The following is a 13426-nucleotide window of genomic DNA, read 5'->3' on the forward strand; positions in this document are numbered from 1 at the left end:
ATGACCTGACTCTGGCGGGCGTATCCTTTCGTGCTATACCTAGCAGACGCGGCGAACTTACGTGTAATTATGTTGATCGATTTGTCATATTGTGAGGTTACATAAGTCCATTTGAAAGAAGTCATTTAATTTTCATTAGAAATGGATCGAAAAAAACAAAGTATAAGATGTTAAAAAAGTGAAGAGAAGTAAAAGCCAATTTAAGTCTAGGATATGGCGAGAGAGACAAGAAGCAAAAAGCTGTCAGGAGTTATGGTGGACCAACCAAGATACATATTATAATAATAAAAGGAAGAGGAAAAAATCAAATATGGTAGGTAAAAAAACAGGTTAGATGTGTTGCTTCTCATTTCAGATCCTAAGCAGGAAAACACAAAGCATAAGGAAGCCAGTTAATTGTATCAAAAGAAAATTTAATTAAGAAAACTGGTTAATTTCAGGCAGAATTGCTATCAACGATTTACCTTCAGGGGGTGATTTGTGTAATACTACCAATATGCTCACAAACTGTCTCATCAAAATATCCGGGCTCTCCTACATAAAGCAGAAATGTGACAAGAGCCGGACCTGCCAGTTTAAATGAGGTGGGGAGTAGTGTTGTCAGTAACAGCGCAGTGTGTCAGTCAGGAGAGCCCCGACGTTGGCCAGTGATTGGGTATCCCCCCGATGACAAATCTGCCAGAGTCGACTGTCGGCGATGTCGTTACCGAGTCGAAATGCGAAGGAACAATTGCAGCTAACTGGAGACCGAGCAGAGACCGTGTGAGGATAGACAGGAACTGTCAGTCATTGCAAACTGTTGTAAGAAATCGCACAAAGAATTCGTGAGGCAGTTACAAAGAACGGGGTACAGTGCTCGAGCAGCTCCTTGTAGGCCACACATTTCTGTGCTGAACAGTGACACTTGAGGTGGTGTAAAAAAGAGATACGACTGGATGGTGGATGACTGGAAATGAGTGATTTACCATCTGGCAATCCAATGAAGGGTTTGGGTTTGGTGAATGCTCGGAGAACATTACCTGCCATCATATGTAGTGCCAGCAGTGAGGAACAGAGGAGTTGGAGTTATATGTGGGTATTTTTTGTGGTTTGGATGCTATCCTCGTACTGTGTTTAAGAAAATGATAAATGTGGAAGGAAATAAACATATTTCATTGCATTGTGTACTGTATACAGCAGAAGAACAGTTCAGAGACAAAGATTGATTGTATTGGTGTGACAGCAAACCCTGTTATAAAGCAGCAGCTATTAGGCAATGGTTTCCCGAAATGGATTGACCTGCCCAGAGTTCCGACCAGAATCCAGTGCTATACCTGTGGGATCAGTTAGAATGTCATCTGTGCTTCCAAATTCTAGTGTCCGTCACCACCACCTCTTCTGGTTTCATCCCTAGAGGAAGAATCAGCTTTTCCCCTCAGATATCCAGCTTTTCCCCTCAGATATCCAGCTTTTCCCCCCAGGTATTCAGCTTTTCCCCCCAGGTATTCAGCTTTTACCCTCAGGTATTCAGCTCACATACTTTGGTCAGGTAGTGTGTAAAAGTAAAAATAAGATACTTCAGAACTTTCAGAAGTGGGTCTGAATAACCTGGCCTTCCTTTTTAACATTTCTCACCCATTGCTTTCTCCTTCTTGAGGAAAGAACTATTAGTTCCAAAAGCTAGCAAGTTTTTAACTTTTACTTTTATCCATCTCTATCGGCAAGATTGTTGGAAGTATTCGGCACCGACTGCACGGTAAGAGATCTGATAGTGCGGCAGCTGAGGCACTCCCACAAAGTCTTGAATGTGCAGTCAAAGAGTTAACAGTGCAACCAATTGCTTCTGATAACCTATATTCTTGTGGTCATATTGTTCCACATCTGTATAGCAAAAAAGTTGTAAATAGTATTAATTTACGAATTCTTTGCTGCACCTTAAATGTCTTCTAATATTATGGTCAGGAATGCTTATTCTTTCTCTTCAATGTTTATCTTGTGTATCCTTTTCTTTCTTTCTCTGTTGTCACAAAATCGTCATCCTCTTCTTCTAAAGGCTATTCCTTGTCGTTGCAACCATCCTCTCCTGTTTTGTAGTGCCCTTTTCATTTCCTGATAATCTTGTCATCTTGTTACTTCCAGTAGATCTATTTTCTTTCTCGGCCTCCTCTTGGTTTTCCATCACAGAACTTTTCCTTCCAGTATGTCTATTAAAAACTTATTGCTTCTCAATTTAAAAAGAAATTGTTAGTCCTTTCTGTATTGTTAGATTGCTGTTTTCTTCTGTCCAGCTGGTCCACACGAACCTTCTCCAGAGCTATATTTACATCACTTCTATGTGCTTTCTGTCCATTTTTAACGGTGTCCAGACTTCACAACCATTGCTTTAAAATAACTGATAGTTAAAAATGTGCATATCATATGTTCAGCATTTTCAGCAGTTTTGAAAAAAAAGTTGAACTTAAAAGGCAAAAAACAAAACTTGGATAGTAAGAAAATAAAAATTGAGGACATATGATCATAGATTGAAAAAAAATTTGATAATTTAGTTATTTATGCATCTTAGTTACAAAAGGCAACTGATGCAGCGTGGAAAATATTGTAACAGCTAAACATGCCTTCAATGAACAAAGCTGTTTAGTACTGAAAAAATAAAAATGATTTGTCAAGAAGTTCGTCTGATGTGCCTTTTGTATGTGGCTGTTGAAAACTGTGTCGTGTAAATGTTTTTAAATTTTTTAAAATTGTACATTTAATCATCCTTGAATTGGCAACTGGTGAACTAGTGGCTGTGCTTATGTTAGACAACTAAGCCCATTGTCTGGGGCTTGATCTGTAAGTGTTCGTTATTTCTTTTGGCATAATGCTTAGTATATGTTAAAAAAGTTGCCCATCATTCACACTCAGAGCTAAACCTTAGGATCTGCTGTAACTGACTGGGTGTGATAGTTTCCAGTTTAGAAGCAGCAAAGGGTGTACCACTGACGGTTCTCAGTAAAGTGTTCAAAACAACTTTTTGTCAAGCAATACTTTAGTTGTAAGTAAATGCCACTCTCCTGCTCTGAACGCATTTTATAACATCTTTTACATTTGACTACTCGTCATTTAAAGTACGTGTTGTGTGTGAGCACCCCCTGTCACTTATTTATGACAGGTGGAGGGCCCTTCAGTGGAAGTAGCGACCGTGGAGGAGCTACTGTCGGAGGACGGCTGCAACATTGACCCAGTGCTGGTGGGTGATGGCGCTCTGGATGATGAGAGTGTCCTCATCAGCACCACTGTGGGGGAGGCAGAGCTGGCAATACTGCAATGGGGCGAGGGCGACGACCAGGCCTGCGAGGAGGTGGTGGCTACAGCCGGTGCCATTCCTACCATTGGCTCAGATGCACTCCTCTCCGACGACTCGCAGCAGTCACTATCGAGCCAGCTGCTCGGGCGGGGAGACGAGGATGGTGATCCGGCGGTAGTTGCTGCCGGTATCCGGCATATGCCCGGACTTCCACCAGACAGCACTACTGCCCCAGAAGCCAACAACAACACGTGAGTAGCCAGTTTGCTCAAATACTGGGTTTAAATTTTTCTTTCCTTGAAAGCCTTATAAATTTAGTATTTTATCCTTAAAAAGTTTCTTATTGTTATTAGCATTTTTTATGTTTTTATTTCTTTCTATTCTTTTCTTGTGTCTGTAATCTGTGCTATCATTGTCTGTTTCCAGAGATACAGAAATATTTGTTTCATTAGCTTGTAATCATTTGTTTAAGCATCCCCATAAGACTTCTGACTGGTTTAATGCAGCCTGCCATACTTCCCTCTCCTGTGCCAACCTCTTCATCTAATCCATACAATGTTTTCAGTTATCAGTTGGATGTATTCCTGTCTATGTCCCCTATACTTTTTATCTCCTAAAGCTCCATCAGGAGCCAGGAATGTTGTTGCTTGATTTCTTAACACACACCCTATCATCCTATTCCATCTTCCTACTGATATTTTTCACATATTTGGCGAACAAGCTCTGTATTCCTTATCTTACCAGCCCACCTAACTTTCAGCACCATTCTATAACACCACATCATGTACACTTTGACTTCCTTCTTTTGCAGTTTCATCACAGGCTGTGAATCATTTGCATACAATCCTGTGCTCCAGGCGTTCATTTCAGAAATTCTGACCTCAAATGATACTAGCAACCTTCTTTAAGTCAGCAATGTTTTCTTTGCCTCTGTTAGTTTACTTGTATATCTTCCTTGCTTTTTTAGTCATGTTTTATTTTGCTTCCATGGTAGCAGAATACCTACACTTCATAAGCCACATGGTCCCCAATTTTGATGTTAAGTTTCTCACAATTTTTTTTTTCTGCTATACCTCATTACTTTCTTTGGTCTACTCTCAATCCATTTTCTGTAAAGTGTTCATTTCTTTCACTAAATCCTACAATTTTTCCTCACATTCACCGAAAGTAGAAATGTCACGAGTGAATCTTACTGGTATCCCTTCAGCCTGAATTGCAATCTCACTTGTAAATCTTTCTTTTTCCTCTCTCATTGCTTATTTGATATATAAATTGAAAGTAGGAGCAGAAGACTTAATCTTGTTGTATACTTATTTTCATCTAAGTACTTTTTCTCAGTCTTCTATTTATGTTCCCTCCTTGTGTTTAGTAAACATAGTATATTACTAATATTTCTGGTGCGTTTACTTTTCCGAAAGCCAAACTGATAATGATCTGAAAGACACTGGGTTTTCCTTTTAGTCTTTGTGTATAATATTTTTGCCACGCACACCTTTCCTTTTCAAACAATGGAAAATCCAGGATGAAATGGAACAGTATTATGAGAAGGAAAGTTCCTACTCACCATATAGTGGAGATGGTGAGTCGCAGATAGGCGCAACTATATAGCCTTTGGTCATTAAGGTCTTCATCAGCAATACACATGTGTGTGTGTGTGCGCGCGCGCGCGCGCGCGCGCGCGCGCGCGCACACACACACACACACACACACACACACACACACACACACACACACACACACACACACGCACACCACAGTGTGGTTTCAGTTGCCTGAGACTGCAATCTGTGCGTGTGTGTGCATGTGCACGCGCGTGCATGGATGCGTGTGTGCGCACGCGTGTATGTCTGTCTATTGTTGACGAAGGCCTTAACGGGCAAAAGCTAAAATTGTGAGTGTCTTTTTGTTGTGCCTATCTGCGACTCAGTTTTCCTTTTGAAGTTTCTGTATAATATTCGTGCCAGTATCTACATGTACATCCATACTCTGCAAACCATCGTGAAATGCATGGCAGAGGGTCATGGGTCAGGCATACCTGTGAACATCAGTGCTGCCCTTCTCTGTATATGTTCAGTATCCCCTGTTAATCCTGTCCCGCACACTTAGTAATATGATGCATGAGCTCATAAGCTAGTTGTGCAATAGTTCACACACTTATCTGCTCTTGCTCTTTCTGGACATTGTGGATGATATTTTTCTGAAAGTCTAATGGTGTACCTCCAGTCTCTCAGGCTCTACAGACCAACTTGAATAGTCATTGGTTATCTTTTCCTCCAACGATTTTTTAAATTCCAAAGGAATGGTATCAATGCCTTCCACCATATTGGATCACAAGTATTCTAACTCCCTGATGAACTCTAATAGGAATCCCCTGTGTCTTCGATGTCGACGTCTTAATTCTTCTTCTATCATATTATGCCAGTTCCTCCCCCTCGTAGAGGCCTGCAGGGTACTGTTTCCACATGTTTGTCCTCACCTCGATTTTTAACAGTGGAATTCCTGTGTCACTCTCATAGCATTGTTACCTTTGACTTTGTCACAGATGATGATGTAGACTTTTTTGTATGCTGTATCTGTTCTTCTGACAATCTTTCCTTCTCCATTTTCTTCCCATTATTACTGCAGTCATTTCACCTTGACTTCCCTGCACTCCCAATTTATTTCATTCCTAAGCAAATAATACTGCTGTATTCCTGTTTTTTTTCTGTACATTTTTGTTTTGTACATCCTTCTTTTGTCAGTCAGTCAAAATACACCTTCTTTACTCCTGGGGCATCGTGTGGTGGAGTGGGATCTCCTTACGATGTGCTTACATCACCATGCAATATCTCCTGGGAGACTGCAGTGCTGTGCACCACACCATGGAGTCCCTCCTGGAGAAGTTCTATGCCATGTACTTCTCAACAGTTGAAGTAGATATTTGGGATTTGATGTAAAACGTTTAGTCAGTCAGATTTTGATGTTGATTCCACCTGAAAAATATATTAAAGTTGTCAAATGAATGTTTTGATTTTTTATCAGTTAATGCATGGGTAGTACACAAAGCCGTTAAAGAATACATGGGCTTTCTATTAGTAGCTTGGAAGCCACCGTAAGAAGATTTTTTTTTGTGGTTTTTCGAGGTTTTCGTCTGACAGACACTGGGGTCTAACTGCAAGAAGTTTCACTTCTCCCGAACAAACCCTTACAAAAAGTATAATAATCTTGTAGATGAATATTTTGATGGCAGCGGAGCAATTATATAAAAAGAAGTTATTCTCTCTTTCATTTTATAAAAATGTAAAGGGTGCTCATTCCTTATACACTAAACAGTGGCGTGTCGAACACCCAGTGCATGCACAACCTTGGAGGTATGTGGAGTATCCTGAGCATTGAGCACAATTAAAGTGAAGCTCTGATCAAATACAATTATGTTCCATTTCTTGTTTTTCCAGCACTCAACTGTCACAAGACATGCCAAACTATACTCCCACTTCCCCTCCCCCCGCCCATCCCCATCTCCCCTCTTCCCAAATGCAATTGCTCCTGAGTCTATATATTTGTGTAATGTTGTTGTTGTTGTGGTCTTCAGTCCTGAGACTGGTTTGATCCAGCTCTCCATGCTACTCTATCCTGTGCAAGCTTCTTCATCTCCCAGCACTTACTGCAACCTACATCCTTCTGAATATGCTTAGTGTAGTCATCTCTTGGTCTCCCTCTAAGATGTTTACCCTCCACGCTTCCCTCCAATACTAATTTGGTGATCCCTTGATGTTTCGAATGTGTCCTACCAACCGATCCCTTCTTCTAGTCTGCTTGTGCCACAAACTCCTCTTCTCTCCAATTCTATTCAATACCTCCTCATTAGTTATGTGATCTACCCATCTAATTTTCAGCATTCTTCTGTAGCACCACATTTCGAAACCTTCTATTCTCTTCTTGTCCAAACTATTTATTGTCCATGTTTCACTTCCATACATGGCTACACTCCATACAAATACTTTCAGAAACGACTTCCTGACACTTAAATCTATATTCGATGTTAACAAATTTCTCTTCTTCAGAAATGCTTTCCTTGCCATTGCCAGTCTACATTTTATATCCTCTCTACTTCAACCATCATCAGTTATTTTGCTCCCCTAATAGCAAAACTTTAAGTGTCTCATTTCCTAATCTAATTCCCTCAGCATCAACCGACTTAATTCGACTACTTTCCATTATCCTCGTTTTGCTTTTGTTGATGTTCATCTTATATCCTCCTTTCAAGACACTCGCTGTCCATTCTGTTCAACTGCTCTTCCAAGTCCATTGCTATCTCTGACAGAATTACAATGTCATCGGCGAACCTCAGAGTTTTTATTTCTTCTCCATGGATTTTAATACCTACTCCAAATTTTTCTTTTGTTTCCTTTACTGCTTGCTCAATATACAGATTGAATAACATTGGGGAGAGGCTAAAACCCTGTCTCACTCCCTTTCCAACCACTACTTCCCTTTCGTGTGCCTCGTCTCTTATAACTGCCATCTGGTTTCTGTACAAATTGTAAATAGCCTTTCACTGTATTTTACCCCTGCCACCTTCAGAATTTGAAAGAGAGTATTCCAGCCAACATTGTCTAAAGCTTTCTCTAACTCTACAAATGCTAGGAACATAGGTATGCCTTTCCTTAATCTAACTTCTAAGATAAGTCGTAAGGTCAGTAATGCCTCACGTGTTCCAACCTTTCTACAGAATCCAAACTGATCTTCCCCGAGGTCGGCTTCTACCAGTTTTTCCATTTGTCTGTAAAGAATTCGTGTTAGTATTTTGCAGCTGTGACTTATTAAACTGGTAGTTCGGTAATTTTCACTTCTGTCAACACCTGCTTTCTTTGGGATTGGAACTGTTATATTCTTCTTGAAGTCTAAGGGTATTTCACATGTCTCATACATCCTGCTCACCAGATGGTAGAGTTTTGTCAGGACTGGCTCTCCCAAGGCTGTCAGTAGTTCTAATGGAATGTTGTCTACTCCCGGGGCATTGTTTCGACTCAGGTCTTTCAGTGCTCTGTCAAACTCTTCACGCAGTATTGTATCTCCCATTTCATCTTCATCCTCTTCCATTTCCATAATATTGTCCTCAAGTACATTGCCCTTGTATAGACCCTCTTATATACTCCTTCCACCTTTCTGCTTTCCCTTCTTTGCTTAGAACTGGGTTTCCATCTGAGCTCTTGATATTCATACAAGTGGCTCTCTTTCCTCCAAAGATCTCTTTAATTTTCCTGTAGGCAGTATCTATCTTCCCCCTAGTGAGATAAGCCTCTACATCCTTACATTTGTCCTCTAGCCATCCCTGCTTAGCCATTTAGCACTCCCTGTCGATCTCATTTTTGAGACGTTTGTATTCCTTTTTGCCTGCTTCATTTACTGCATTTTTATATTTTCTACTTTCATCAGTTAAATTCAATATTTCTTCTGTTACCCAAGGATTTCTACTAGCCCCCGTCTTTTTACCTATTTGATCCTCTGCTGCCTTCACTACTTCATCCCTCAGAGCTACCCATTCTTCTTCTACTGTATTTCTTTCCCCCATTCCTGTCAATTGTTCCCTTATGCTCTCCCTGAAACTCTGCACAACCTCTGGTTTAGTCAGTTTATCCAGGTCCCATCTCCTTAAATTCCCACATTTTTGCAGTTTCTTCAGTTTTAATCTGCAGTTCATAACCAATAGATTGTGGTCAGAGTCCACATCTGCCTCTGGAAATGTCTTACAATTTAGAACCTGGTTCCTAAATCTCTGTCTTACCGTTATGTAATGTATCTGATACCTTCTAATATCTCCAGGATTCTTCCATGTATACAACCTTCTTTTATGATTCTTGAACCAAGTGTTAGCTATGATTATGTTGTGCTCTGTGCAAAATTCTACCAGGCGGCTTCCTCTTTCATTTCTTACCCCCAATCCATATTCACCTACTGTGTTTCCTTCTCTCCATTTTCCTACTCTCGAATTCCAGTCACCCATGACTTTGTGTATAGAATCATATAATAATAGATTAGTCTATGAAACAGATGTTGTCAAGGAAGTGAAATTAGGTCTACTTTATAAAAGTATTGTTATCTGTCAGTTTTTAGTCTTTTTACATGTTCAATGGGCCATACTCATGACAGCTCACCACGATGTAGGCCATGTCTGTAGATTTACATACAAGATACATTTTCTCTGTGAAAACATGGCTAAATGATGGCTTTTTACAGACTTGCATTTTTTAGAAAATTATCTTATTCTACAAAAAAATTGAAAATGTAAGATGGAATCTATGATTTTTGTTAATATAAAAAAAGTGCTCTAACCACATACATACTTAGTTCTCAGATATTCATTTGTGGATTAGGAATACCAACCAGGGATAATTTCATTATATGTTTGTCAGGTCTCCAGCCTGGTCATACATTCGTTTTCACATGAATTTTCAATGCTCCATATGGTCACCATCTTCAGGTGAGATCGCTATTCACTAAACCTCGCCAGAACTGATTCCTGCCATGAACAGTTGCACTTATATTCATCTTGGAGAACTAACGTGCCTTCTAGGTAAATTCTTGTTGCTGCCTCGCGATGCAAAGTGAACATACAGCGCATCTGTGATGAAAGCTGTGAGAAACTGTGAATCACTACAGTGTATACGCCTCTGCCACCCTAGTGAAAGACTGTTGTTTAATTTGAGACAGAACATGATTCCACATTTTACTTAAAGAATAACTCTCATCTCTATTTATAAATATTATCTACCATTCTAATTTCAGTCGATTCCTATAAGGTAGGGTCCCAATAGTGAGACACTGCACCAACTGCCTGTGTCTCACTGTACATTATTCTGTGTCCACAAGTTATGCAGTGCTCCTCCACCACAGATTCCTCAGGTTGTAGTAATTGTGTGTAGCACAATGGCAAGGGATTCTGTAAATGCCGCTCTCTCTTAGTCCTGAAATACACTTTAATATTATGTCTTTGTAAAATCCTTCGTATCCTTGAAGGTATGCTACCATCATATGGTAGGAGAGCAACTGAGCTATATACGTCTTCTGCTGGTTTTGGCCAAGGTCAGTGTAGCCAGTTTGTCAGTGTAGCCATTGTGCATGTACACAAGCTTAAAGTTTCTGTATACAAGATGGCATCAGCTTCCCTCACAAACATCCTCAATGTCCCTACATGTTGGATGCTAACTTCTTGCATTGGGACTGTGTCTTAAAGGAGTTGATTGAAATTAGACTGGCATATAAAATTATCAATAGAGACGAGAGCTTCCTGTAAGGAATCCTGTTTTATCTTAAAAAACAACGGTCCTTAACTCAGACAAGGAGGCACATACTCCATAGTGATTCATCGTTTCAGCCAGCTTTCACCGCTGGATCGCTGTGCCTTCACTTAGTGTTATGGGACAACAACAATAATTTCTCTCACAGACACTGTTGGTTTTCTGCATTGTATAAAACTCTGTTGTTCGTGGCAGCAATCAGTTATGGTGAGATTTAGCAGACAGCATTCTCACCTGAAGATGGTCCATAGAAAAATCAAGTCGAGATGACAGAACAGTCTGGCTGCTGACCCGACAAGAATGCAATGAATTAATTCTTAGGGAAAGTCAATACATTCACAGGGATGATTTCAATTTGTTTTTAAAATTTCTCATTATTGGCCAGCAGTTTTAATTCACAAGGGAGGCTATCACACATTTTTATGACCACATATATTGCTCCTTTCTTTGCAATAGTACAGTTCCATTGTTTATAGTGACTATTTTTGTTACTGTAATCGAATTAAAATTACTTGATGATTGACATCTGTCACTTGGCACTACAATGTTGCCACATCATCTACCACTCGGTTAAAGGCTATACACAAAACCAGCAGGTCACTTCACAAGTACTAAAATGCTGTTCTTGTAATGCGGAGCACTGTTGGAAGCTGCTGCCATCAGTTATGACAGGAATGTGAGATGCTCTGTCGGTAGCTGATTTTAAATGACCAGTGACTGAACTGAGCCAATCAACACGTTTTGTAACTCTGAATTTACACTTGTGTTGTAACCTAACCACAACCTCTAGATGTGCAACATATCCAAAAAAAATGGTCAGTCTGCGGCAGAACTCTACTAATCGTGCTTGCTTTGCTCACGGTGACTAAAGCTGATCTGTATGAGAAAACTCGAGACAGAAAAAAATTCAGCTTCAGTGCTAAAAGCGAATCGTAACATCTCACTTTTGGTGTGGAAGCTGACACGGAACCAACCGATAAGTGGTCCTGGTTGGAAGTCATTTACGAGTTACAGGTGACACCAGCACATTCTAAATGAAAAAAGAATGATAGAGAGAAAAACAAAAGCAAATAAAGTCACTACAATTATGAAAATGCTGTGACAAATGACTAAAAATAAAAGAAATTACACTGAAACCAATTAACTGAAAATAATAATAAATATTATTGATAATAATAATAATAATGTTGATAAAGATTTAAAAATAGAAAAGATATCATCCGAAGAGATTTAAACCCATGGCCTTCTGTCTCCCAGACTGTATCTTTACTACTACGCTATTTAAGACCCTCAGATTATAGTGTTATGTCTATAGAACCAGTTGCAACAATCATTTGCTGCCTACAGTTTCACACCATATCAAGTTTACCTACTATAAGCCGATCTCTGTGATGACAATTATCGAATATGTGAAATGGAATTGCATCTAGTGCAAAAGGATCATCCAGTAGTCTTTGGCTAGTGGTGTGTATGAAATTTGTGTTATTTTGTAACCATTGTTTTGTGTTTGCTGTTTTGCGTGTGTTTATCACTGTAATAAAATGTGAAATAAAAGAGCTGGACCCAGGATTCGGGATCCAAACACAACAAGGAAAAAAAAAAAAAAAGCCAGACAAGGAACGGGAATGAATTGACCATTTGTTGTGGCAGTTTGTCAATGGCAAACAGTTTGGGTGTGATGTTGAGTGCTCTAATCAGAGGAAGATACCTCCAACACGTGAAATGTCACCCATCAAATAATTTTAAGCGGACTATAGTACTCAGTTGACAAATGCTACTATTATTTTAAAATTGTGTCTAAGTCTTCAAAACAAACTTCATAACAGAACAGATCTGTTGTGACACTGTTTGTTTTTTAAACAGTTGCCTGCATGAAGTGTGTAGCATTTTTCTATGCAATAATACTTTGTGAAACTTCCTGACAGATTAAAACTGTGTGCCGGACCGAGACTTGAACTTGGGGCCTTTGCCTTTCGTGGGCAAGTGCTCTACCAATTGAGCTACTCAAGCATGACTCACACCCTGTCCTCACAGCTTTACTCCTGCCAGTATCTCGTCTCCTACCTTCCAAACTTCACAGAAGCTATCCTGCAAACCTCCGTTGTAGAGTGAAAATCTCATTCTGGAAACATCCCCCAGGCTGTGGCTAGGGCATGTCTCCGCAGTATCCTTTCTTCCAGGAGTGCTAGTTCTGCAAGGTTCGCAGGAGAGCTTCTGTGAAGTTTGGAAGGTAGGAGACGAGATACTGGCAGAAGTAAAGCAGTGAGGACAGGGCGTGAGTCGTGCTTGGGTAACTCAGTTGGTAGAGCACTTGCCCACAGAAAGCAAAGGTCCCGAGTTCTCGTTCCGGCACACAATTTTAATCTGCCAATAAGTTTCATATCAGTGCACACTCCGCTTCAGAGTGAAAATCTCATTCTGGAGTAATAATTTGTGTCTGTGCTTGGAATTGCCCCACAAAATTAATCCATGTGACCAGTGAATGGAAATTTGCAGAGTAAGCTAATTTTCTAATAATTTCATCGCCAGGCTCAGCAATTGCGTGTAGAACCAATATTTCTGGACTCGAGAAGATCTTTGATGTGTGGTTTCCAAGATCTGATTGATATGCACATCCAAGAATTTTAAACAATGAATTTACACACAACAAACTCTCAGTTACTTAATGCATTTGCAAAACAAGCATCATGTCAGATTTGCAAGTTTGCCACATAACTTACACATAACTTGCCAGAAACAACAGGTTGAAAATTATCATCTTTTAGTGACTAGGCAAAGTTACAGGGTACAATCTCCACATTTACCTGAAGACAACATGAGAAAAATGGAAAAATATTTTAAGAATGACCAGCAATGGAACAGTGTCCTATACACCTTCTGG

At 39.9% G+C, this 13426-nt stretch overlaps 1 protein-coding gene across 1 annotated transcript in view; it reads left to right on the forward strand.

The window, feature by feature from the left end:
• LOC124551216 (mucin-4-like) overlaps window positions 1–13426 on the forward strand; it is a 65739-nt gene that overhangs the window by 39634 nt on the left and 12679 nt on the right. Inside the window, exon 4 of the mRNA XM_047126206.1 lies at window positions 3131–3516. Within this exon, the coding sequence (XP_046982162.1) occupies window positions 3131–3516 (386 nt within the window). The remainder of the gene's footprint in view (window positions 1–3130; window positions 3517–13426) is intronic.

The sequence above is a fragment of the Schistocerca americana genome, chromosome 9, assembly GCF_021461395.2.
Source record: "Schistocerca americana isolate TAMUIC-IGC-003095 chromosome 9, iqSchAmer2.1, whole genome shotgun sequence".
NCBI lineage: Eukaryota > Metazoa > Arthropoda > Insecta > Orthoptera > Acrididae > Schistocerca > Schistocerca americana.